The 27,999-nt window shown below is 42.5% G+C and overlaps 1 protein-coding gene across 1 annotated transcript; it reads left to right on the top strand.

The window, feature by feature from the left end:
* The first annotated feature begins 1 nt into the window (after position 1).
* arl3b (ADP ribosylation factor like GTPase 3b) lies at positions 2-18,297 on the top strand. The gene is made up of 6 exons (XM_084323946.1): positions 2-65; positions 658-801; positions 1,546-1,662; positions 3,391-3,441; positions 12,659-12,844; positions 14,884-18,297. Exons 1-6 carry the CDS (start codon positions 63-65, stop codon positions 14,929-14,931), a joined length of 549 nt encoding a protein of 182 aa, XP_084180072.1. The 5' UTR covers positions 2-62; the 3' UTR covers positions 14,932-18,297.
* Positions 18,298-27,999: the final 9,702 nt, after the last annotated feature.

The raw sequence follows: 27,999 nt of genomic DNA, 5'->3' as shown, positions 1-27,999 counted from the left end.
GATATCACCTATTGCCCCTAGTTACCCTCCGCAGCGTCTAGGGGAGATAAAGCAACAACAAGATGGTGAGTTCAATTTATTCTAACGTTAACAATTAGCCGCCACAGTAAACATCAAAGTGAATATGTATAGTCGCATATGTTTGTACTTACTTGTGTTCCTTTGGGATTTCACCTTTTTGAAAAAGCAAGATCTTACTGCAAAAGCTGACTGTCTTGTTGCTCCGTTCATTTGTCATGGGAGATTAGCTAGCTAGTTAAAGTTAGCTGCCTAGCACGTTAGCGAGCTTGCAGGCTATGGTTAGCCCGATATACTTAGCTTGCTCTCTACTGAAACAAATCAGCCAGCCTTCGCATTACACTTGCAAATTAGCTAGCTAGTTATCACTATAGGAACCATCATCCTTTTGTGTTGCTTCTGTAAAAGAGTGACTGTGCGTCCTCCAAGCCAAACAGGGACTGGTCTGGAGATTCACTTGCACGGCCTGTAGTGGAAACCCGAGGTATGAATGGATAGGATGCCATTCCACATCCATCCTCTCTAGCTTGGTGGCATGCAGCTACAATGCCCCCATCCCCGAGCCGTGTCCCTGGCAAATAATGACATGTTTGTTGCACGACTCTGCTGTTTTCTTCTCTGACTGTCTGTCTTCTGCAGGGATTGCTGTCGATCCTGCGCAAGCTGAAGAGCACACCAGACCAGGAGGTTCGAATTCTTCTACTGGGTCTGGACAACGGTGGGAAGACCACCCTACTCAAACAACTAGCGTCCGAGGACATCAGCCATATTACCCCCACCCAGGTTGGTTGGACACACACACACACACACATTCTCTAAGGAGTTATTTCCACATGTTCATCTCAAGCTCTTAATTGGCAAGCTAGCCAGAGCCTAACCACCATAACGCTGCTTTTTATCTTGACTGTAGACACATGTATATTTTATGATGATTCTATTTGATGAGGCTGCTTTACTTTACTGCACATATGACTATTGTGATGACTATGGTGTGTGTACACCTACTGTACATTATTAGTATGACTATGATTCTATACTGATGAGGCTGCTCTACTTTACCCCTTCTGCACATATGTAAATTAGATGATTATGATGTGTGTGTACTCCTACTGCATATTATGTACACTATTATGATGACTGTATTATACTGCAGATATATGTACACTAGTATCATGACTATGATGCGTGTGTGTGTACTCCTACTGCACATATACTGTATGTACTTTGTACAGTACACTAGTATGATGACTATGACCATGATTCTATGTTGATGAGGCTGCTTTACTTTACTCCTACTGCACATACTGTATACACTATTATGATGACTACAACAGGTGTATTGTAAGACAGGCAGTGTGCAATTTGTTGGTTGGTGGCAGTCCGTACATGTAGTGTGTGTGCATGACATGTGGACAGTTTGTGTATGTACTGTGTGTGATTTTGTATGTTTTAACAGCTGACACTTTGTATGTGTCCAAGACAAATTTCCTTTGGGATAATAAAGTCAATCTTATTTTCTCTCTCCAGGGGTTCAACATAAAGAGCGTCCAGTCTCAGGGTTTTAAGTTGAATGTGTGGGACATCGGTGGTCAGAGGAAGATCAGGCCCTACTGGAGGAACTACTTTGAAAACACTGACGTGCTGGTGAGTGGGTTCCAGGTGCTCAAGCTCTGCTGAGGTCCCTCATGCAGCAGTTACTTTCCTTTTCATCAGAGTGTGTGTGGGTGTGTGGATCAATGCGTCACCTTGTAGGACAGGGATACTCAACTAGATTCGTAGGGGGGCCACTTTGAAAAATACATTATGTTGAGGGCCAGAGCATAATGATGGCGTGTGTGTGTGGTGTGGGGGTGCCTCTATGGTTATTATGTGGTTCAGTTATAAACCAGGGTATTTATTTAAATGACAGCTCAGCTTTACGGGTGTACGCTATCCACTTTATGCAACACAAAGTGAAAATATATTTTTTTTACAAATCTGCACGGTACTAGCATGAATTGAATATGGTTATAAAGCTGAGATTCTTATGGTTTCAATAAGCCCAAATACATTCAGATATCTTAGAGTGAGAGGTCAGGACCCCATTGTAATTGGACCCCCCCCCCCCCCCCCCAATGTTTGGAGCACAATTTCTTCACTTTCTCAGTAGCCTAGCATGGAATTGCATGTAATGGTACAGATTCCCCATGTTTCTAGTTTCATTATATATATTGTGACGAGCCTGGTGGTGTTCAGACTCGCCACGGTTCAAATACAAACAAATTTGAATGTCCACACGAGCAATATCAATCAATCAATCAATAAGAATATTTATTGATTATGGGCAGAATTCAGTTCGATAGGCAAAGAGAATGGTCGTAATACAGTCCGATGGTCAAAACACAAAACGGGCTCTCGTACAAAAAGAAGGGATTGTTCAATACTCAGAGTAGTCGTCCGGTCCAGGGTCACTACACAAGGGGGTTTCTCAGACAGTCTAGGGTCCAGTACAGTAAGTACACAATGAACACCTTCTTGCCTTTACCTCTCCTCTCACTACCTCTCACCTCACAAAACTCCAAATATAACAATCTCTCTCAATACAGCAACTCCAACCTCACCTCCACTCAACTTACCTCTGACTAACCTAGTGTATTTGTAGTGTGTGTGTCTGGGGTGTGTTCATGTGAGATGTGGGTGAACTAATGATGCACAGGTGTGTTCTATCAGTACTAATCAGCTACCTAATTGTTTCTACTCCTTCTGTGGCAATAATATCTCTCATCCTTCACATATCCATGAGGGGGGGTGATATCTGCCACAATATATATATATATATATCTTTGCTCTTGCTTTAAAACTGAGCTACTAGAGCGGCTGAAAGACTATCACTGTCATAGGGGATACCTTGCCCAAGGCCTCAAGGTGGTTCCTAGATTCAAACCTAAAATCAAAAGGTGACTGTGCTTTTGGAGTCACTTCTTAAACTAAGATATCTGATCTGTTAAATAAAAAAATAAGGGAAAAAAGCATGCTACAATAAGAGCTTGGTGCTCTCTGCCACTGACCTCAACAAACTAGCAATAACATTGAATGGACTTGTGTTCTTGTACTGTGTTCCCTGTGGCTATGGTTTTGTGTTGGATTGATGTTCCTGAATTGTTTTTGTGTGTACAGGGCAGACTGTGACAACAAATAAATAATCTATCTAATATGTTATAGTTCATTTTTGTAAACTGTTTATTTGTTACTTTTGTTTTTATTTTTATTTTAGTGTTTGGTGAAGCACGTTGTTACTCAATTGCATCACGTACTTTGTAAATAAAGGATGACTTACTTTCTTACATAACTTATTAAATCAGTGTTTCTTGCATGCATGTCTTTCTCTTTCAGATTTACGTCATTGACAGTGCAGACCGAAAGAGATTTGAGGAAACGGGTCAGGTATTTATTCATTTATATATTTTTTTGTCATTATTATATGTTTTTGTACCTTGTCTGGTGATATTTTTGATGTGTACTGCATACATTTAGTGTAATGAACACCAGCTTGTTGTTATTGGATGAAGACAATGTTAGTCTAACAGTTAGATCTGACCTCGCATTATGATTGGCTGAGCAACATTCCGACAAGTGCTGAAAGCTCATGATATTGCACTGGCTATTTCTGTCACTCAGCTTTTACATTCTGTTGATAACATTGTACCAACCACCACAACATTAATGCATTTCATAAACTAGCAACACTGTTTGTTTACTGCTATATTTTCTATCTTATACCTGCAGCAAAAAAAACAAAACAAGTACACTCAAAGTTCTGCTATTTTGTGATTTTGCCACTGCTGTGCTGATCTACAGCACTGCCTGTAACAGTATTGCACTCCCTCTTGTATATTTAAGCATTACATCACGCGCAGGAGTGGTTTGTGAAAAATAAACCATGCCTAGGGGTGGTCGTTAGGGTCGTTAGACCCCCCTAGGCATGGTTTATTTTTCACAAACCACGACTGCAAGTGGTGTAATGCTTTTATACAACTGCCACATTCATCCAACCTTATTGCTATACAATAAACACACATTAATTGAAGATTTATTGAAAAAACCATCCGCCAGAAAAAGTTGTTCCCAAAAAAGAGAAGTTGCCTCCATGTGGAAGCAGCTCGGAAGTGCATCTAACTGTGCTCAGTAGGACATCCAACCAACTAACACATCCAACTGTCTTTCAACTAAGACATCCAACCAACTAACACATCCAAGTTTCAAGTTTCTTTAATAGTTGTCATACAGAAGTACAGAATACTTTTATACAAAATGCTTCTTACTGTTACGCTCCAGACACTGTGCTAGACAAGATAAGTATGAAATAAAATAGTATAGCATGTAAATTATAAGTAAAAAATGAGGTCACAGTGTTCAGTATAGACATATGTACAATGTTCGATGCAGAATAGAAGTAACTGAGTTACCATATAATATACAATATACTATGCAGTAGGGATGCCCCGATCACGTTTTTTGCCACCGATACCGATCACCGATCGTCGTGAGCCATATCGGCCGATACCGATCCGATACCGATCGTTTTTGATTAAAAAGAAATTAAAAATTATTTTATATAAAAAGTTTTTTTTTTTTTTTTTAATAAAATATATATATTATATAATTAGACTTGTACTTGTATTATCTGCGAGACATCGCCACCACGCAACAAGTCAAAATGCTCGCTATCTGCAAATGGCTCCACTGTCTGTGTGTACTCTAGTAGCCCTAGCTCCAAAAAGGATTCTCCGGCGCTGCAGCGGGACCCTATTGCCTTGGTAACGTTATGCTTTGGTCATTTCACATTCAGCAAGCCCTCAGCTCGAATACGCATTCAATCAATGTTATAAGACATTGATATCAGGAGCTATCTGTAGCTACTGCTAGCCGGCTAGATGACGTTAAGACAACTATTTAGTTCAATCGGACATTTCGTTTTGAACCGTGAACTAACGTCAGCTAACGCAAGCTAACGGAGATATCAACATGGGCTACTAGACTTCCTGGGGCATTTGTTGATATCCGGAGCTATCAGTAGCTAGCCGGCTAAATACCGTTAGACAATGCCTACTAAAAGTGAATAGTTGACTGGGTAATTTTGTTTAAACAGTAACGATAGCTAGGTAGCTAACGTTAGCTCAGGTCGAATGCACTATCTAGACTCGGCAGAGGAGGTCCGCCTCCTCTGTGTTTACAAACTCTACACGGGTACGGGCGGGGCTAGGGAGGAGGAGCAGTTTGCAGGTCCTGTGCGTCTGAGACAAGCGAGTGAGATATCCACTTGATCAGTTTCCGCGATCGGCGAATATGACTAATTATCGGAATTCCCCGATCGCATATTTATACTGATTATCGGCCGATAACGATCGGTGGCCGATCGATCGGGGCATCCCTACTATGCAGTGTACTAATATACAATACTATATATAGTGCAAAGCAGAAATGGGATGAGGTACAATTTAGGTACAATTTACAGTAAGGTGTACGAGTTGTAGTGCAAATCCTTTATCAATAAATATAAAGTGTGTTTAGGTGATCTAAAGTGTGGAGAGTGGCTGCTGCAGTGTGTTTTAAAGTGAGTGTGTGGATGTGTGTGTTGTGTGCATTTGATGGTTGTTGTATAGTGTTTATTGTTCGTTGAGCAGCCTGATGGCCTGGGGATAGAAGCTTCTTCTGAGTCTTTCTGTGCTCGCCTTGAGACTCCGGTATCGCTTGCCTGACCGCAGCAGTTCAAAGAGGCAGTTGTTCGGGTGGCTGGAGTCCTTGATGATTCTCTTAGCCTTACCCCTGCACCACTTGTTGTAAATGTTCTGGAGGGTGGGGAGCCCCCCTCCAATTGTGCGTTTGGCTGAACGTGTCACTCTTTGTAGTCTGCTTCGGTCTTGTGCAGTGCTATTCCCAAACCAGGAGGTGATGTTGCCAGTCAGGATGCTCTCTATTGTACATGAGTAGAAGTTATTAAGGATCTTCTGACTGACTTGGAACTTCCTTAGGCGCCTGAGGAAGTAGAGGCGTTGTCGTGCCTTCTTCACAACACTGTCAATGTGTGTGGTCCATGTCAAGTCCTCGGATATGTGGGCTCCGAGGTACTTAAAACTGTTCACTCTCTCAACCGGTGCCCCGTCGATGCTGAGGGGGCTGTAGTCCTTGACCCCCGACCTCCTAAAGTCTACAATCATCTCCTTTGTTTTGCTGACGTTCAGGGAGAGGCTGTTCTCCTGGCACCATCCCGCCAGGACCTTGACCTCTTCCAGGTAGGCCCTCTCGTTGTTTGCAGAGATCAGGCCCACCACTACTGTGTCGTCAGCAAATTTGATGATTGTGTTGTTACTCCGCTGAGCCACACAGTCCTGTGTGTACAGGGAGTAGAGGAGGGGACTCAGAACACAGCCCTGGGGGGCCCCTATGTTGAGGGTGATGGATGAGGAGGTGCAGTTGCCTGCTCTCACCACCTGGGGTCTGCCCGTCAGGAAGTCCAACTGTCTTTCAACTAAGACATCCAACCAACTAACACATCCAACTGCCTTTCAACTAAGACATCCAACCAACTAACACATCCAACTTTTCTTTAGTTTTTAATTATGAAGTTAGTGGTTGTTATTGGAATGATTGATTGATTGAAAAATGTATTACCAGATGCAGAATGGGTACAATACAGTACGGCTCAATACATACAATTGTTAAGGGGATGCAGACCTACTTTCTATAGAACTTCATTCTTAGATGCTTCTATTGAAAGTAGGTAAAAAATACAAAAATCAATCAATTTGCGCGATTTTTATTTTGTTCTACAATGACTCATGACCCATCAATTACATCATCCAACATTGTTTAAGCAACTAAGACAGTGTGTGTGTGTGTGTGTGTGTGTGTGTGTGTATGTGACCGAGTGAGTGTGTCTGGAAGCCAAACAGTGTGAGAGAGTGAGCTCTGGCAAGGAAGGGGAAGAAAGAAAATAAAAATAATCTTTTTTTTCAATCAATCAATCAATCAATTCGCGCGATTTTTATTTTGTTCTACAATGACTCATGACCCATCAATTACATCATCCAACATTGTTTAAAGAACTAAGACATTCGCCGTGACAGAATCTGTTTATATTTAGTCGTTATGACGCTATCAACATATCCATTTGTTAAAGACTATTGTCCGCCATCTTGTTTTTTCGGCGGAGTGATTGTAATTCGGTTGTGGGCGGGTCCTGGGACCAGGAGCGTGGAATTGTGAAGAATACATACGTGTAAAATGACTGTTTCAGCCAATCAGAATCGAGAAATTTGCATGCCGTTGTATAAAATAGAATAGAATAGAATAGAATAGAAATACTTTTATTATCCCGTGGGAAATTTGACACTGCAAATCGCTCAACATTTAAACATTTAGACAGGACGGGTCACGAATTAGAATAATAACACAAATCAAATCAAGTTGCCTAGGATAAGAGTAGAGTAAAATAGAATAAAAATGAAATAAAATATACAGTAAAAATATACTGAGGAAGGGGGGGGGGGTACAGGTAGTAAAAAAACAACACAGCAGTGTAAACAAATTGGTCAATATAATTAACTATCTTTTTTTTGTATCCACTTTTTCTCCCATTTTCTATATTTTTCTCTCATCCCAATTTCGTATCATCCAATTCAACCCTCCCCTGTCACGAACGCTGTTTCTTGCCTCCCACAAGCCGGCTGCAATGTGGACTAAGTCATACATAGCACAAGTCCCCTCCGGTACTTGAGGTAACAGCAGTCGCATCTTTTCACCTGCGCAGGTCGATCTCTCAGTGGCGAGGAGTAACGCGTGGGAGGCTCACGCTGCCCCCGACACTTCCTGATTCTACTGCGCAGGCGCACCAACCGACCTGTAGGAGTCGCTGTCCACAACGCCCGATCCCCACCCATCAGTTTCCCACCCCCTAATACGGCCAATGTGTATTAGTATGAACGACCAGCTAAACTGAAAGCAATGTGGAGTGCTGGGCTCGAACAGGCGAGCCCAGCGTCTCCACAATCGTGGCGAGCGCCTTGCCCACTACGCCACGTAGCCGCCCAATATAATTAACTATCTAACTAACTGAAATATATATATCCACAGTCACATAAGGTGCAGTATGCATCAGGTAGTGTTATTGTCCTCCTTGAGTTCCTATTAGTCCCAGGTCAATGTCTGGCAGCTGTCGCTGCCCCCTGTTGTGGAGCCTGGAGGCCGCTAGTCGCGGCCTCCTGCCACTATGGAGCTGCCGCTCTGTGCTCAGTGATGCAGTGAGGCACAGTGATGCATTGTATAGTCTGATGGCTGTTGGAATGAAGGACTTCCTGTGCCGTTCAGTGCTGCATTTTGGTAGAGTGAGCCTAGCACTGAACATGCTCCTCCTGTCAGCCAAGTCTGTGTATAGTGGGTGGGTGGGGTTTTCCCTGATGGCCTGGAGCTTAGCAAGGCTCCTCCTCTCCGCCACCCTCGCGCTGTCTCGAGAATGCAGTTTCCCCTGTTGCAGACCGGGTGTCACTTTTTTTTCGCTCCGGGTTAGCTTTTCTGTTAGCCTAAAGCTATGGCTTCACCAGATCGCCTGGAATACGTTTTGCGACGCCGAATTCAGTATGCAGTAAAGGAATATAGCATCAGCCAATGGACATATCGATCTACCAGATGGCGATCAAATAACTGGGAAATTATTTTTGGAATCCAACCGGCCACAGGTAAGAGCGATTTGACGTCAATTTCAGTCTGATCGGGCCTTGTTCTCATAGCCATCCACCCGGTCAGCGTATGATAATAATAATAATAATAACTTTATTTGTATAGCACTTTTCATACAGAGGTTGCAGTTCAAAGTGCTTCACAACAGTAAAAAATACAGGCATAAGCGAGCATAAAAAGATAGACAGGTAGAATCACAGTGTTTCACATTAGGATCTAGCATCCCAATAGGCTCTCCGCTTACAGTTTTCAGTAACACAAATAGTAAAAATAGTTTAAAATGATTCAGTTTAAAAATAGTCAAAAAATTATAAAATAGAACGGACATAAAAAAAATACAGGCATGAGCGAGCATAGCAAGGTATGGCAAATCACAGTGTTTCACATTAGGATCTAGCATCCTAATAGGCTCTCTATTCAGTAATACAAATAATCACAGTGTTTCACATTTGGATCTAGCAAATAATAAAAATAGTTTAAAATGATTCAGTTTAAAATAGTCATCAGTAAGAAGTAAAAAGTGCAATAACCGACACATGAATTTGATAGGCAGTGTATAAGAGTAGGCAGGGTAAGAATAGTGCAGGTAAATACAAGTTGTGTCAGGATATCCCTGATGTTTCCTCTTGCCACTAGGTGGTAGCAGATATCTATCAGTGAAATGCCTGAGCAAAGAGATAGGTTTTAAGCTGTCTTTTAACTCTTTCCGTGCCACTCACGAGATTTCTCGTGTTTTTTTATAGGTGGTTGAAAGCCACTCACGAGATTTTTTTTTTTTTTTTTGCGATCTGAAAAATTATTGCATCACCCGAGCCTACCCGAGTATAGCCGAGCGGCGCCGGCGATCACTGTGGAAAAAAGCGCCCCCTGTCGTCTCCCAGATGACATAAGTGATTTTGGAATGGACTCAATGAAAATGAATGGGGAAAAAAATCCGGTACTCCACATTTTCCAGTCCACTGATCCAGCCGGGGAATTACCACAGTTCATTCTGGAACCTCAGATCCCCGCTCATCATGGAGTTCTACAGTATCGCGTTGGATCCATACACGTATCGATTTTTTCGAATGGTGATCAGGAATTGGAATATACCAGTTGGATACCATCTGATGTCAGGTAAGGACTCTATGTTATCAGTGTTAGGATAATCAGAGTAAGTTTGATGAAGATATAGGCTGTTTTGTGAAATGTCTTCTTTCGGTTTCACTGTAAAAGTCAGAGAGGAAATCAACGAGGCGATTATCCGTGCGCGGCCGTAATGTGCTTGCGTGCACGTATAATATTGATCATCTAGCGTTTATTTGAAAACGATTCATAAAAAGGCTGACGAATATCAACGTTGTGGAATATTCCACTAAAAGACGATTTTCATAGAATGCTCCAGAATGAGCTGTTTTTTTTATATCAAAACGGGGGCTTTTCTAACTGCTCTGAAACGGAAACGACGCGATAAAAAAACAATCTGCCTTGACAGCACTGACTGGAAAATAGTCTTTGATAATGCGATGGGCAGATTAGACACATTTAATAATTTAAAACATAGATTAGGCGATATTAACGTTAACATTGGCGCCGATGGTGGCATTCAGCCGGTAAAAAGGAAAACCAGGCGTGGCGCTCAAAGATGTCTAGCGAGTTGGCTTCCCTGATGTTTTGGGGTAGTTTGTTCCATAGTTTTGGGGCATAGTTGATAAAGGCTGCATTACCGATCCTCTTTTGACTGCTTCTGGGAGCCTCTAGTAGTCCAGCAGCTGATGATCGCAGTGTTCTCGCTGGTGTGTAATTTATTAGAGTGTTGGCGATGTAGCTAGGTCCCTGTCCATTTAGAGCTTTGTATGTAAGGAGAAGGACCTTAAAGTCAATTCTAAATGTTACAGGAAGCCAGTGTAAAGCAGCTAAGACTGGACTAATGTGCTCTCTCCTTTTGGTTCTAGTTAGCAGTCGGGCTGCAGAGTTTTGGATTAGCTGAAGCCTCTCTGTGGTTTTTTTAGGGAGACCTGTGAAATGATGTTGCAATAACGAATGCCGTTATTGGTAATCAATAATCAGAAACGACTTCCCCCGCCACCCCCTTTCATGCATTCATGGTGGAACATGATACCGATCATATGCATTTCGATTTTTAACTCTAGCTTGTGTAGGGCCGAAATGCCAATCGATTTAACGTTATTAGCTTAGCGCCCTATAACTAGCTTTGAAGGAATTACCCCAGACCATTTCGGTATATAGTTCATATTCACAACACTATAAAACGGGAACATATTGATGACATTTTTTTTCTTTATGGCATATTGAAGGGAAGGTTTATACTGTCAATTGACAATGACAATGGACACAGCAATAATATAAAATATAGATTTAGCTATACAAACAACCTCACACACAGTGAAACCTTGTAATGAAAAGCTGGCCTCAAGCTGGCCTCATCTATCTAGGTCGTCCTCGGACGGGCCCTCCATTCGGTGCTTCCAGTCATCCCGATCCTCTATGCATCTGGCTAGCTCGCCGGTGCTTTCTGTTCCCGCATCTCTCCTGAGTACGTCCACGTAGGTTAATGTGGGACGTCCTCGTGATCGATGCCTGTGTGTTGGTTCCCACAGCACAAGTTTGCTGGTTGGCATCTCATGGTGTCTCTGGCAGTGACCTGCCAGCCTCATTCTCCTGACTGCCACTTTATCGCTCACCTTTAGCACCCCCCCCATACAAGTTTGCATTAGTGACATGCTCATCCCTGTTGATGTTGAGCACCACACGCATCATTCTGGTGTAGCACCCATCCAAGGACTTCTGCAGGGTGGGCTTCAAGGTCCAGCATTCACTGCCATACAAAAGGACAGACTCAACTGTTGCATGAAAGAAGTTGAGCTTGATTTGACAGAGGAGGTTGGATTTCCACACACTGGTCATGCCGTTCAGAGCCCCTCCACGCAAGTGCCTTCCTCACTTTAAGGTATTGCTCGGACGAGTTGACCCACGAGCCCAGGTACTTGAAATCACTGACTTCCTTTAGAGCAGAGCCTCCTGTTGTCCTTAGAGGTGGATGATCCGGGAGGATGTTATACATTATGACCTCGGTTTTCTTGGCATTTAGCCTAAGGCCAACCTTGGCGCACTCCGTCTCCACTCTGCACAGGAGTTCCTGTGCCTGCTCCACCTGGTCAGAGAGCAGGCTGATGTCGTCCGCGTAGTCAAGGTCTGTTAGGACTATGGCGGGGTGTCGTCTCGATCTCCTTGGGGTTATTGTGAGACCAAGTTCCTGCTCCCGTCCATTGATAGCCTTCCTGAGCGCATAGTCAAGGACTATGACGAAAAGGAAGGGGGCAAGGGTGTCTCCTTGCATCACTCCAGCCAGGATGTCAAATTCTTCACTGTTGCCGTCTGGGGTTACCACCTTGGCCCTTGTACCCGTGTGCATGGTCCCTATGGCCCAGAGTAGATTGGGAGGGACTCCGTAGGCCTTGAGTATCCTCATCATCACGGCTCTGTGTATCGAGTCAAAAGCCTTTTTGAAGTCGATAAAGCACAGTACCGCTGTCAGGTTGTTCTTCTTCACCTCCTCGATGATTCTTCTCAAGGCCAAGATCTGGGCCACAGTGGTCCTCTTCTCTCGGAAACCATTTTGGTTCTCCCTGAGGTGGGGGTCGGTGGCATTCCTTATCCGGTTTAGTATCATGCGATTGTACATCTTTGCAATGACACATGTCAGACTTATGCCACGGTAGTTGTCTGGCTTCGAGAGATCTCCGGACTTAGGCACTGGGATGATGTTAGAGAGAGACCACATATCAGGCTGGTTGTTTTTCATCAGGGCATGGTTGCAGAACTCCAGGATGATGTTGTCAAGGTCACAGTTCTTATATTCTAATTCCAATGGCCCAGAATGTGTTAATAATCTGTGTGTATAATCTGTGTGTGCATGCTGCAGGAGCTGGCTGAGTTGTTGGAGGAGGAGAAGCTAAGTGGGGTGCCAGTGTTGATCTTTGCCAATAAGCAAGACCTGCTGACAGCTGCACCGGCCTCTGAGATCGCAGAGGGTCTCAATCTGCACACCATCCGGGACCGCGTCTGGCAGATCCAGTCCTGCTCCGCTCTCACCGGAGAGGGGATTCAGGTGAGATGGAATAACATGCACAATTCTTGGTTCTGATGAGCCTCAAAAACCCGAACGGATTAGAACGTGTGTGTCAGGGTAATTCCCTCTGGTACGCCTAAAGATGGCCTCTGCAGAATGTTGATAATGTTGTCATGGGACTGGAGTGCTGTATTTTATGTGTGCGGACAGTGCACTGAGATTCAGGAAGTTGGAATGTTCACCACAACTGCCACTGGAATGTTCAGCCAAAAGATCTGTCGTTGCCGTGGTAACACATGATCTTTGCCATGGTAACACAATAACTTTTTCTGAGTCTCATGCAACGAACCAACACTGATTTCCATGACAATCTGTAAACGGCCAACTGACTACTCAAGAATGTAGATTTGGAAATGGAACGTTCTTTCATTTCATGTTCTGTGATATGTGTGCACATTCATGCCAACCAGTTCTCTTTACATGGACAGAAACAAGGCTCACATATTGTCAGTCGATATAGAGGCCTTGCATGGAATCTTTGTGTGGTTCTCTTTTCTTCCAGCATGGCTGCCTGTAACCTAGCAACCATTGCTTTGTACATGGTAATGGAAGAGACAAGGGTTTCTATGTGTTGACATGTGAGAAATATATCAACAAAAACATAATTTGGCGTCCTATTACAGTAGTCACACTAGAACAGTAAGTAAAAACAAGTAATATCATGAAGAGACAATAGTTGATATATGCCGTCTTATTACTGGAGCTTGTGAACAAGTCACAGTAGAATAGTAACATCATGCTCTTCCACTGTTTCGCCTACTCTACCATTGCACAGAAACTAGGCGTTTTCTTCTGAAAGTGGTTACCAATGGTTACAGGCAGGCATGCTGGAAGAAATAACTACACAAACATTCTGTGCAAGGCTTCTATTAACACTTTGGTTGCCACTTGTTAACGTGGTAAAACCCTGTTGAATGCCACCACCCACTTCAATGATAGCGTTGTGAACGCATAATCTGTTTTAAATTTAAAATTATGGCTATGTGTCTAATCTGCCCATTGTTTATCAATGACTTGTTTGCAGTCAACATTGTCGAGATGGATTGGTTTTTAATCGGTTCATTTCCGTTTTATAGCATTTTGAAAAAGCCCTCGTTTTTCAGGAAAATATATAGATTCCGTGATAAACGCCCTTTACTGGAATATTCTGGCATACACAAAAAACATTGTCATTTTTCGCCCTATTTATGAATAGTTTTCAAATAAACACTAGATTATCGATAGTATATGTGTACTTATGCACGCTATAGAAGCAATCTGAAAAATATATTCTCATTTCCTGATCAGCGCGCACACACACACACACATATGCCACACGCTGATATATAGGTCAAAACAGATCCGATTACCCCAAGACTGGTAAAATAAATTGCTTACCTCAGATGTTATCCAAAAAGATTATTCCAATTCCTGATCGCCATTCCAAATATCGATCGCGTTTATTGATTCAGCGTTGGGTACTGTAAATATGTATTCCATGCATTTTCCGGCTTGGCGATCAACTTCGGTCTCTTCAGATGCCTCGCCGGAGAAGTAACATGAGGAGGCTGGACCCCCCCCCCCATCAGTCTAAACCAATGGGGTGCAGTTACACAGGGAGAGACGATAGGGGGCGGTATTTTCCCAATTGAGCTCAGAGAGAGTCTGCAACACTAGCGTGAGGCTCGATTGATGAAATATGAATTCAAATTGATAATAAAAAAAAATACGACAAACAAACGCTATATGTCGTTGTTGGCACTCAACTGGCAGCATGAACTAATGACAAATCGCGTCCGTGGCACTCAAAGTGTTAAAGGGGAACAACAAATTAAGAATTCCAATATGTTATTTCCATGGCCTAGGAAAGTACAATCAACATTTGTGAACATGAGCTACTCTCTCAGAAACCAGAGAATCAATACTCAAACTCAAGGCCTCTATTATAGCACAGAATATTGTAACAGGTGCAACTCATGAAGTAACTTTTACCCCCTATTCTAATGACCTCTGCATCTTCTCTTTCTCTTCTCTTTCAGGAGGGTATGAACTGGGTTTGCAAGAGTGTCAACGCTAAGAAGAAGTAGCTTTATTTCTAGTCTTCTACTACACCTCAAGAGGAGTGGCAGACAGCAACACACACAGAGACACTCGAACACATACACACATACACACACACGCATACACACACACACACACCCACCCTCCTCGCCCCCTAGTTAAATGGGATACACCTGTGAATGTATAGACACTACTAATCCAACATGGACTTGAAGAGTATTTTTAACCCCCCCATCCTTCATATCACTGATGTTTACTAATCTCATCACAACTTCCATGTTTGCTTTTTTAAGGGGAGGGGGGGTTGCCTTCAAAGGGAATCCACGCCAAGAACCAGGACAATATGCCCTCCCCTCACCAGCCCGACCCTACCATAACCAACCTTCACCATACTGTCTCCCTCACCAGCCAGACCCAACTATAACCAACCTTCACCATTCTTTCTCCCCTCACCAGCCAGACCCAACCATAACCAACCATAACCATTCTGTCTCCCCTCACCAGCCAGCCAGACCCAACCATAACCAACCTTCACCATACTGTCTCCCCTCACCAGCCTGACCCAACCATAACCAACCTTCACCATTCTGTCTCCCCTCACCAGCAATGTGCCCTCACCGGCCGAACCGAACCATTTCAAACCGCTGGAACCTCTTAACATTCCAATACTCAAGTTGGCTGGGTGGCGCAGCGGACAATGCTCGTCACCAACGCAAGAGACACTGGTATCGAATCCAGCTGTCAGCGTTGCTTCCGGCTTGGCCGGCCGTCATACTGGCTCGATTGGCAGAGTCAGCGGGAGGGAAGCCGGTGGGTGGGTCTGGGTTGTTGTGGACAGCGACTCCTACAGTTCGGTCGCGGCGCCTGCACAGCGAGGGAAGGATCTAAGAGAGGTAGTGTGACCTTCCACATGTTACACTCTCTCAGTGAGAGTCCGCGCTGCCAGGTGAAAAGAAGTGGTGGGCTGGGTACACATGTGTCGGAGGAAGCATGTGATAGTCTCCGCCCTCCCAGACCGACGGTAGGGGGTAGAGTGCGCAACGACCAGGAAGGGGATTGGGAATTGGCATAACGACTAACATTGGGAGGGGAGAAAAATGGAAAAAGAAGGAGGAAAAAGATAATTCAAAAGAAAAAAAACATTCCAATACTCACTGCTGTCCTTATTTCACCAGCCTGTTCCTTTAAACACCTTTACACCCTGTACACCTCTGTTCCTTTAAACACATTTACACCCTGTACACCTCTGTTCCTTTAAACACCTTTACACCCTGTACACCTCTGTTCCTTTAAACACCTTTACACCCTGTACACCTCTGTTCCTTTAAACACCTGTACACCCTGTACACCTCTGTTCCTTTAAACACCTTTACACCCTGTACACCTCTGTTCCTTTAAACACCTTTACACCCTGTACACCTCTGTTCCTTTAACCTGTTAAGCTGTAGCCCTATTTCGCCTAAAAGGTACATGCCTAAGTAAATGGAAGATTGCTCCACTTCTGCAAGGTCAATTTGCATGTTCTTGGTATCTAGGAACATCTAGGGACCTGGGGTATGTATTTCCAGTGTCAGAAATATTGTGTCTGTTACTAGGCTTGAGTAAATTGTAATGAAGAAAAGGAGAATATAAATTATGATTTATGTTTGCATCTGTGCCGGTGAATAACACCATGTTACAATTGTGCCGTAACCGAGGTCGCTCACTGAGCTCATTCACCACCTTATTGAGATCAAGTGTAAAAAAAATCTAAGCAAATGAATAAAGGGAAGATGATTAAACAGAAGGATTTGTAGATCCAGTAATAAATGATAATCTATTTTAATTATGAATTCATATTTGACCTTGAACTTGACCTTGCCCTTATTATGGCAAAATCATACATCTGTGGATAGGGAAAAGGCTCCTCTTTCCAATGGCACGGTTGAATCTGGATTTAGTCATTTCCTTGCGGTTTTACGATAAATATAAGAGATATAATTAGCATTTTTTCGATAAATTCGTATTTCCGATAAATCGTATATAACATCGGTAAAAATGAAAATATACACTTTGACTACTGTTTTGATAGGGTTATGGTCTTTACTCTTGGCTACAATTTTTTTTAATAAAAAAAACATTAACCTCTTAACATCCAAGGGCCCACATGTGGGCCCTCAGGACGATTCGCGATGCCACATTGCCGACCTCTAGTGGCTCGGGTGTGCATTTCTTTTAATACAATATATAGATAGAATTAAAGCCCTATTTGTTGCCTGTCGATTGCCCTTTCAGGTGACAAAATCCGTTCAGCGGTTCTCGAGTTACATGCCGATATGTGAGGCGTGCCCCAAAGTATGCAAAAGTACACATTACCACCCCGACTTCCGGGGCTCTAGCTCCGTCAATCATTTGGCGATCTCGAAAATCTTTGCACAGGGTTGTAGCCAATGAGTGTGGCTTTCCAATGATACCCAATGATATGATAATTGTGGATCTATTGATCGATTTATGGGGGACCTTAAGGCTTAAAAGTACACCCTGTACACCTCTGTTCCTTTAAACACCTTCACACCTGGTACATCTCTGTTCCTTTAAACACCTTTACACCCTGTACATCTCTGTTTCTTTAAACCCCTTTACACCCTGTACATCTCTGTTCCTTCAAACACCTTTACACCCTGTACATCTGTTCCTTTAAACACCTTTACACCCTGTACATCTGTTCCTTTAAACACCTTTACACCTGGTACATCTCTGTTCCTTTAAACACCATTACACCTGGTACATCTCTATTCCTCTCACCCCTTTCCCTCCCTCTGTCATTCTTACAGGTTGCTATGTTTTTTTGTATCATTCCATGATGGCTGTAAGTGCTTTTCATGCTATGGCTCTGTTTTATGTGAGGTATATTTTTGTAATTCTTTATTTATGGTGGAGTAGAATGTAGGATGCTTACAAGCAACAACTGGTGTGTGTGTGTGCGTGTGTGCGTGTGTGTGGTTTCTAGGACATCTGAGAACTATTGTGCTCTACTCTCCTGTGAAAAGATGGTACATGTGAATAATTATGTAAAAACAAACAAAAAAACACAGAGTAAATGGTTAAAACAGCACTACATTTTATGATGATCAATTGTAAATATCGTGGCGGTGGCCCTGCGTTTATATGTTATGTTATGCACATGTTATGGAGTATTATGTTACACACAGCTGTACTTTGTAGTCTTTGATGTCTGCATATCTTAATATATGCCGGCGTGTGATTTTTAACGGAGGTATACGATAGAGTGCATTTTTCTGCGTGTCTTGGGTCACCCGGGGAATTTACACATAGGCATTTCCTTTTGATATTCTTGAATGTAAACTGTACAAGGATTGAAGGTAGGCTACATGAATAAAAGAAAAAGAGATATTGAGGAAATTATTGTGGAAAAAACTTTTCATTGAATGACAAAGACGAATTGCATACGCCTAATCATCAGAATCACTTGAAGGGGACCTACGCCTGTTTTCAGGATTCATACGTGTTATTCCTGTGGTCTAAAACAGGCTTAGATTAGAGAAACTGTACAACTCTCCCTAATCCAAAAACGTAAGTGCTAAAACTCAAACTTGTGATGTCGTCGAGTATAGAGTCTAGAGCTGCTCTGTAGACAATGAATTGGGAGAGATGGTAAAGATGACACAGAGCACCCAGGAGAATTTTCTGAACATACAGGTACATTTGTACTTGGAACATACAGGTACAATGCTACTATAGAATAAGGCACATTTGGATATACAAAATAAATAAAACAAACTTTCTGTGCATCCACAAAATCAGTCTATGGAGCAGCTCCAGACATTATACTTGATGACATCACACGTTTGAGTATTGATTCTCTGGTTTATGGGTTTATGAGAGTAGCTCATGTTCACAGATTTTGATTGTACATTCCTAGGCCATGGAAATAACATTGGAACTCTTGATTTGGGTGTTCCGTTGCATTTGCATGGAATGTTTGCGTAGTTCTCTTCCAGTATGGCTGCCTGTAACCATTAGTAACCACCTTTCAAGGGGATCAATAAAGAAATGTATCTTTCAAAAGAAAACGTTCTGTGCAGTGGTAGAGTAGCTGAAAACTGGAAAAACATGATATTACTGTGACTTAGTGAGTCACTAGATCAAGTAATAAGACGCCAAATTATTATGTTTTTGTTTATACTCTATATTTCAATGGTTGCTATGTTACAGGCAGCCATGCTGGAAGAAGGGGAACTGCACAAACATTCCGAGCAAGGCCTCTATTTGTAACCGTCTGTTCCAGGGATTTGTTCTGGTTGATCATTCAGATTGATATGCTCATGATGTAGAGAGGGGCGGGGGGTGGGTGGGCTCATCCTATTAGACTGTAGCTATTAGGAGACACACCCGTGGCAGGTGGAGTCAGCTGGTCGTGACTTCGACGAGGCCCGGCGTCTGGAGAGGTTTTTGTAGGAGACAGCAGGCCAGGGGAGTGGCTTTTAAGAATGTAGGTCTTACAGAAGGCATGTCCCCCAGCTACTGCCTTCCGCTGGGGCGCCGCCTACCTTGTGTCTCCTGAAGGTGTGTCACGACAGAGAGAGTAATTCAAGTCTTTCAATGATAGGGAGAGAGAGACGGAGCGCACGTGAAGGAGTTACCTGTTTCCTCTACAGGCCTACTTGCTGAGCAACATGCAGGTCATTACTTCTCACTCATATGACAGGACTATATTGATTGATTGATAATGTTATTAACAGATTGCAGAATGGGTACAATACAGTACGGCTCAATACACACAATTGTTAAGGGGATGCAGACCAGAGAAAGACTTTCGTCTTGTTTACATCAGGGTCCCCCATTTTCAATTCATAACATATGACATACGGATACAGTACTGTTCCATCTAGACATTTATGACATACCAGATCTACAAATATACAGTACTGATTATGAGTACAAAAAGAGTTTACAAAGAGCGTATATACATTTGAGGGGGAAGAAACTACATTGGAGGAGGTTGGGTAGGTGGAGGTGGGGAAACTACATTGGAGGATGTTGGGTGGGTGGGGTTGTTGGGTAGGCGGGGTGGGGTGGGGAAACTACATTGGGGGGGGTTGGGTTTGGACATTTACAGGGGCCAGTTTCGAGTTGCAGTCTCCCGTAGGTGCTCTTTGAGAGTGGTTTTGAAAGTGGGTAGTGATTAGGGGTGGGACGATACATCGATCCAGATCGATATATCGATCTATTATCAAATAGGATCGATGCAACGTAAAAAGATCAATTCATATTGCGATACTCTTATTTTGAAAATCCCCTCGTGAGCATATCCTCCCGGCCGGAACAACATTAGCTCAGCGCAGCTCAGCGTGTGTAGACGTTAGACAGCATTGCTTCAGAGTCCGCCTATTTTGCCCGAAATAAGTGCCTGTTGTTTTTTTCCCCACAAGGGGTCAAATGCATCTAACATGCTTTCCATCCTCGCCATTCCTTTATGCCCACGTCGCGTTAAATACCGAAATTAACGTTGCGTTAGCGTGAGCTAACTAAGCTAAGCTGATAGAGCGATAGAGAGGTCCACTAGGGACTGGGAAGGAGGGGGGGGGGGGTTACTGCATTCTCGAGATAGCCCCACTAACAGGATCTGGCCGGTACTGCACCTTCTGACTCCCAATATGCCTTTTCCAGCCAAAATACAGCGCTGTGATAGGATATTAATATTGGAAAAAAAAGAAAAACGAACCAAAAACAGTGAACAGGAGGTCTATTTGTATTAAAAACAATAGATTGTTTTTCATTTAAATGTCTGGAAGAGATCAAAAATAAAAATGTCAAATGATATTTCCATTGCCTTTTTTTTTGTTGATTTAAATGTTACTGATTGTGTTAAATGGGCATATAATATCGTCTCATATCGATCGCAGGCACCTGAATCTAATCGTATCGTATCGTGGCAGACTTTGTGATATCGGAAAATAGAAGAATCCAAAGAATCGATATCGTATCGTGATGATGATGGTGATTCCCACCCCTAGTAGTGATTCACATTCCTTTACAGCTGTGGGTAGGGCGTTCCACATTGATGTGGCATAATTGCAAAACGTGTTTAATAATAATAATAATAATAACTTTATTTGTATAGCACTTTTCATACAGAGGTTGCAGTTCAAAGTGCTTCACAACAGTAAACAATACAGGCATAAGCGAGCATAAAAAGATAGACAGGTAGAATCACAGTGTTTCACATTAGGATCTAGCATCCCAATAGGCTCTCCGCTTACAGTTTTCAGTAACACAAATAGTAAAAATAGTTTAAAATGATTCAGTTTAAAAATAGTCAAAAAATTATAAAATAGAACGGACATAAAAAATACAGGCATGAGCGAGCATAGTGAAGGATTTGGGGTGCTTTTTCAATGCATGTGATGTATAGATTGGGGGGAGATGATCACAGCTAAAACGGTGAGATCGAAATGTGCATGGAAGACAGTGATAGAAGAAGCGGTTCAGAGGCAGTAGCCAGCAGAATGTTTAGCAGCCAGCCGAATGTTTTGCATTCCTTGTAAGAACAAAGATAACGGAGCGGTACAGGGCGAGGGAGAGGGGTGACCTCTTTAATGCAACAGTGAATGAAACGTTTAATGGTGTGAAAGGTTATTAACGCAGTTGTCATGACAACGCGTCACATGACAACCAGAAAGGGGTGGGCTATCGTTCTACGACGAAGATCTATAAGTCGAACGGTGTTTCCGGGTGTAAGGCAGACTAGAATCTGACCAAGAGCGAGTAGGACTGAGATCACACAGAAGACACTCTCTCCTCTCATTGAGAGGGGGGGGGGGGGAGGAAGAATGCCACATCATCATTAGCTTCGGCTAACGCGAGGAGGGTTAGGCTAAAGACCAGGCCTGAACACTATTGGACTGAATAACAAAAGGACGATAGACGAACACACCGAAAGATCATTAGAATAGACTCTTCAAGGACAATACAATCTGTTAACATCTGAGCTGAGGTTTCTGTTTATCAAATAAAACCACGCTTTTCCTTGTAAGGTATTTCACGTTGTCGAAGTGTCGGATTCTTACGGAGGTGGAGAATTATTATGGTTTATGGATTGCACTAACGGGGGAGATAGGATCTTATCAGCCAGTATAGAGACGTCAGGACCATTAAAATGACACAACGCAGAGGAATCGGATGGAGGGCCAAACAGACGAAGACGTGATACTGGCCAGTTTGATCAGGATCTAACAATAGCAAGGTATGGCAAATCAGTGTTTCACATTAGGATCTAGCATCCTAATAGGCTCTCTATTCAGTAATACAAATAATCACAGTGTTTCACATTTGGATCTAGCAAATAATAAAAATAGTTTAAAATGATTCAGTTTAAAAATAGTCATCAGTAAGAAGTAAAAAGTGCAATAACCGACACATGAATTTGATAGGCAGTGTATAAGAGTAGGCAGGGTAAGAATAGTGCAGGTAAATACAAGTTGTGTCAGGATATCCCTGATGGTTCCTCTTGCCACTAGGTGGTAGCAGATATCTATCAGTGAAATGCCTGAGCAAAGAGATAGGGTTTAAGCTGTCTTTTAAAGATGTCTAGCGAGTTGGCTTCCCTGATGTTTTGGGGTAGTTTGTTCCATAGTTTTGGGGCATAGTTGATAAAGGCTGCATTACCGATCCTCTTTTGACTGCTTCTGGGAGCCTCTAGTAGTCCAGCAGCTGATGATCGCAGTGTTCTTGCTGGTTTGTAATTTATTAGAGTGTTGGCGATGTAGCTAGGTCCCTGTCCATTTAGAGCTTTGCATGTAAGGAGAAGGACCTTAAAGTCAATTCTAAATGTTACAGGAAGCCAGTGTAAAGCAGCTAAGACTGGACTAATGTGCTCTCTCCTTTTGGTTCTAGTTAGCAGTCGGGCTGCAGAGTTTTGGATTAGCTGAAGCCTCTCTGTGGTTTTCTTAGGGAGACCTGTGAAAAGTGCATTACAGTAGTCTAACCGGCTAGATATGAATGCATGAATTAGCTTCTCAGCATCGTTCTGATTAATAAATGGTCGTACTTTTGCTATATTTCTGAGATGGAAGACCGATGTTTTCGTCACTTTGCTAATATGAGAATTGAAGTTCAGTTCTGAATCTATGATAACCCCAAGACTAGTGACCTCAGATTTGATCCAAGGGGTTAGTCCCCCCAGGTTCTTTATTAATGTTTCTTTTTTAGTTTTGGAGCCGATAATTAGAATTTCAGTTTTGTTCTCGTTTAGTTTCAGGAAGTTCTTACTCATCCATTTATTTATTGCCAGTAAGCAGTCTGTAATGGAGCTAATCGCTGTATCATTTGGTTCAGCAGATATGTACAGTTGTGTATCATCCGCATAGCTATGGAAATCTACATTATGTTCTCTGATGATATCACCCAGCGGTAACATGTAAAGGGAGAAGAGTAAAGGACCTAAGCAACTCCCTTGTGCAACTCCATAGTTGTTGTCGTATATATCAGACATGTGATCTCCTAGTTTAACATAGAATTTCCTCCCTCTGATGTATGTTTTAAACCAGCCCAGCACATGTTCTGAGAAACCGACATGGTTTTCAAGACGATCGATTAGAATATCGTGATCGATTGTATCAAATGCTGCACTGAGATCTAACAGGATAAGGATGGAGATCTTATTCTCGTCAGAGTTTAGTCTGAGGTCACTGATTATTTTGGTGAGGGCAGTTTCAGTGCTATGATATTTTCTGAATCCTGACTGAAATTCTTCTAAGATGTTGTTTTCTTCAAGAAAGGAATTTATTTGAACTGAAACTATCTTTTCAAGTACTTTACTAATGAATGGTAGGTTGGATATTGGACGATAATTTGCCATTTCATTACTATCCAAGTTAGTTTTTTTTAGTAATGGCTTTACAACTGCTGTTTTAAAGGCATCCGGGAAAATACCAGTCCTAAGGGAAGTGTTTATGATATCTAGCACAGGGCTTGAAACACTATTAAATACCCGTTTGAAGAAAGCTGTAGGTATAGGGTCAATGTCTGAGGTGGAGGAGTTACATTCTGAGACAGTTTTGCAGAGTACATCTAATGTGATGCATGTGAAACTTCTCATGGTTACATTGCGCGGTTTGCCGCAATCAGCTTTATTTCCATCATGAGTAATGCTGGCCCTGATCAAGGTTATTTTGTTGTTAAAGAATAGTGCAAGTTCTTCACACTTAACCGTTGATGACTGAGGAGGTGTAGGGGCAGTGTTGAGTAGTACATTAATAGTGGAAAAGAGAATTCTGGAGTTTCCAGCATTTTCTGTAATGATTTTAGAGAAGTAATCTTTCCTTGCTAAGCGGATGGTTTTATTATAAGCAGTTAAAGCATCTTTGTATATATCACAGCATATGGTGGTTTTTGTTTTTCTCCATTTTCGCTCCGCTGCACGACATTTCCTTTTTTCTTTGTTGACCGTATTATAGTTTAACCAGGGCGAGGCTCTAGTTTTCTTCTTTTTCGTTTTTAATGGGGCGACAGAATTTAATATAGATGACATTGCATCATTGAGATTTTCTACCATTTCATTTAGAGAGCTGTCATGATTGTGTGGTTCATGTAGTCTGATAAGATCAATGAACTTTGATTCAGCTTTGTCGTTTAGGAGCCTCTTTTTAACTATGATTTCTTTTTTTGTTTTAGTAAGGGTTATTTGAGTATCAAAAAATATACAGTGATGGTCGGAGAGAGGTAATTCAGTTATTGAGATATTTGTTATGCTTAGCCCAGTTGTTGTTATAACTAAGTCTAGTGTATTCCCAAGCCTGTGAGTTGCATTTGTTATATGCTGTATTAGGTCAAAGCTATCCAGTAGATTTTTTAGTTCTATAGTTTTGGAGTCTGTTTTCTTATTAAAATGGATGTTCAAGTCTCCATTTAGGATCACCTTATCATATCCGGTAACACATAGTGAGATCAGTTCAGAGAGCTCCTGTATAAATATTGGTGAGTGTCTAGGCGGGCGGTATATTGTGACAATAATAGTTGATTCTGTTTTTAGTTCAATGGCAAGATATTCCATTGACATGAACTCGCCTAGTTCTGTGATTCTAAACAAGAGTTTTGAGGAGAAGATTGCTGCAACTTCTCCGCCCCTTTTATTTTTTCTGGGTATTTGAAAAAAGTTATAGTCTGGTGGACAAGCTTCTATCATTATTGATGTAGCTGTGTCATTATTTAGCCATGTCTCTACTAGGCAGATGCAATCTAAGTTATTTTCTTTAATCAGATAATTTACTAAGAATGTTTTATTATTCAGTGATCTGACATTTAGGAAAGCTAATTTTATTTGTTGGACTTCTTTAGAGGAGGTCTGCTTTGGCTTGACCGTGATGGCCCTGAGGTTAATAGCAGGTAAACGCATTGATGGCGTATATTTTTCACCATGCCATTGGCTGGTTATGATTACCGGTATGTTTTGAGAGATGGCATGGCAATTGTGCTATACTGCACCATACTGACTGTACTGTGCTTTCGGGGACATTTGATCAGACGAGATGGCCTTGTGTGATATGGGGGGGGGGGGGGGACGCCTTGTTCTGCTGCTGCACTTTGTGGTGAGATTGTGTCCTTCATGACTATCTCTCGTGCTGGTATGAGCTTAATATTCTTGGAGGCCATTAACACTTTGAGCGCCACGCCGGGTTTTCCTTTTTACCGGCTGAATGCCACCATCGGCGCCAATGTTAACGTTAATATCGCCTAATCTATGTTTTAAATTATGGCTATGTGTCTAATCTGCCCATCGCATTATCAAAGACTATTTTCCAGTCAGTGCTGTCAAGGCAGATTGTTTTTTTATCGCGGCATTTCCGTTTCAGAGCATTTAGAAAAGCACCCGTTTTCAGATAAAAAACAGCCCATTCTGGAGCATTCTATGAAAATCGCCTTTTACTGGAATATTCCACAACGTTGATATTCGTCGGCCTTTTTATGAATCGTTTTCAAATAAACGCTAGATGATCAATATTATACGTGCACGCAAGCACATTCGAGCCGCGCACGGATAATCGCCCCGTTGATTTCCTCTCTGACTTTTACAGTGAAACCGAAAGCGGACATTTCACAAAACAGCTTATAACTTCATCAAACTTACTCTGATTATCCTAACACTGATAACATAGAGTCCTTACCTGACATCAGATGGTATCCAACTGGTATATTCCAATTCCTGATCACCATTCGAAAAAATCGATAAGTGTAGGGATCCAACGCGATACAGTAGAACTCCATGATCAGCGGGGATCTGAGGTTCCAGAATGAACTGTGGTAACCCCGGCTGGATCAGTGGACTGGAAAATGTGGAGTACCGGATTTTTTTCCCCATTAATTTTCATTGAGTCCATTCCAAAATCACTTATGTCATCTGGGAGACGACAGGGGGCGCTTTTTTCCACAATGATCGCCGGCGCCGCTCGGCTATACTCGGGTAGGCTCGGGTGATGCAATATGAAAAAAAAAAAAAAAAATCTGAAATCTCGTGAGTGGCTTTCAACCACCTATAAAAAAACACGAGTTATCTCGTGAGTGGCACGGAAAGTGTTAAGGCATGACGCATGTTTGCTGCTAGGAGCTTTGAACCTAAGCGATTTGGGAAGAAGCCATTTCTTTGAAAACGTTCTGGGTTATTCCAGAAAACATTGAAGTTGTCAATGAATTTCAGGCCGTGTACAAGACATGCAGCCCCTAACCATGAATTAAAATTTAGGAGTCGACTGAATGCTTCTTGTCCTCTGCGAAAGCATGCAATTGGTCCACTGATGGACACATCAGTGTCTATGTACACAGACTGATGTTTGTCTAGTGTGTTCATTAAACGTGTGAAATCGTCTTTCAAAGTCTCTGTGCCAGTCTTCTTTCGCAGGATGTCAAACGATCCAGAGTGAATGACAATTTATGTTATTCCCGGTCTGATTAGTGTTGGAAGTATTTTGGCCAGCTCTTTCACAGATGTATTGTCTAGACAGATATTTTCTGTGTTTGCCATCTCCACATACCTTGTTGTGGAATCTCCAATCAGTATGCAGTCTATTTTCTGTGTGAGGTTAGCATTTTTCTTTCCAACAGTTTTGGGGCCGTTTGTTTTTGGGCTAGGCCTAGTCTGCCGGTTCTTTCCACAGTCCTGTGGCCTTGGTGAAGCCTCGTTAGCCTTCTCAATAGCCGGCATGTTAACGCTGGTCCCGTACCTTCGGCGTTGGCTACCGCGACGTTCTCCTCGGCGCATGATAGTCTCCGTTCCGCTCGCTGTTTGCTTCGCTAGCGTCGTTAGCCACGCTTCTATGTCTCTTTGCTTTTGGTGTTGATATGCGTGTTTCCGAGAGTAGGTTGAAACTATTTCCTGGCGGTACCGGGGGCGAGGTAATAGTCGTGTTCCTGGTTTGTTTATTTCTCTTTGGTCTAGCTCCTTGCTTGTGCCAGGGACTGTCTTTTGGGTGGTGCTGTACTGTAGCTAGTCTAGGCCAGGTTTCAACCATGGTATCGTTGGCTGTATTTATAGTAGCTTCATACATAGAGTCAATGAGTCGCTCATCCTGTTGGATTTGGTGCAGAGTAGAAACCCGAGCCTCCAGCTCTACAATCCTCATACTCATCTTCAAGCAGTTAGTACATTCTGTGGGAGAGCCGAGTGTGGTGGATTTTTGACGTCTCTAGGGATGACAGAGACAAGAGATTGGCTTTAAATCAGCGTGCAAACCACCAGGTTCTCCACGGACATCCAGCAGCCTAAAACAGTGTCACACTGCAAATCAGATATTCTGAAATAATGGACAGGAGCAGAAGAACACAGCCAGAATACTCACGTTAAATGAATACAATACAGGTTTATTGGAAAAGAAAATATATATATACAGTACGCCCATACGGACGGACTTTCAGTCTGTCAGAGTGCATATGCACAGGTCTGTCAGAGTGAAAGTGACAAAAAGCAAAAGTGTCATGTGTTTTAACACAGTGGAATAGACGCCTTGATCGTCTCTGATTGGGTTGGCTTTATATGGTCATTTAGGGAGTCAAATGGAATGGGCTTTTGAGGAGGGCTCGCTGCGGCCTTGGATGCAAGC

This window comes from Notolepis coatsorum (genome assembly GCF_963971535.1).
Source record: "Notolepis coatsorum genome assembly, chromosome: 10".
Classification (NCBI taxonomy): domain Eukaryota; kingdom Metazoa; phylum Chordata; class Actinopteri; order Aulopiformes; family Paralepididae; genus Notolepis; species Notolepis coatsorum.
This window is presented reverse-complemented; position numbering and strand designations above follow the sequence as displayed.

Coding starts and splice junctions, on each gene's coding strand:
- arl3b (XM_084323946.1), top strand. Junction 802..1,545: donor GCCATATTACCCCCACCCAG/GTTGGTTGGACA, acceptor TTCTCTCTCCAG/GGGTTCAACATAAAGAGCGT. Junction 12,845..14,883: donor TCACCGGAGAGGGGATTCAG/GTGAGATGGAAT, acceptor CTTCTCTTTCAG/GAGGGTATGAACTGGGTTTG.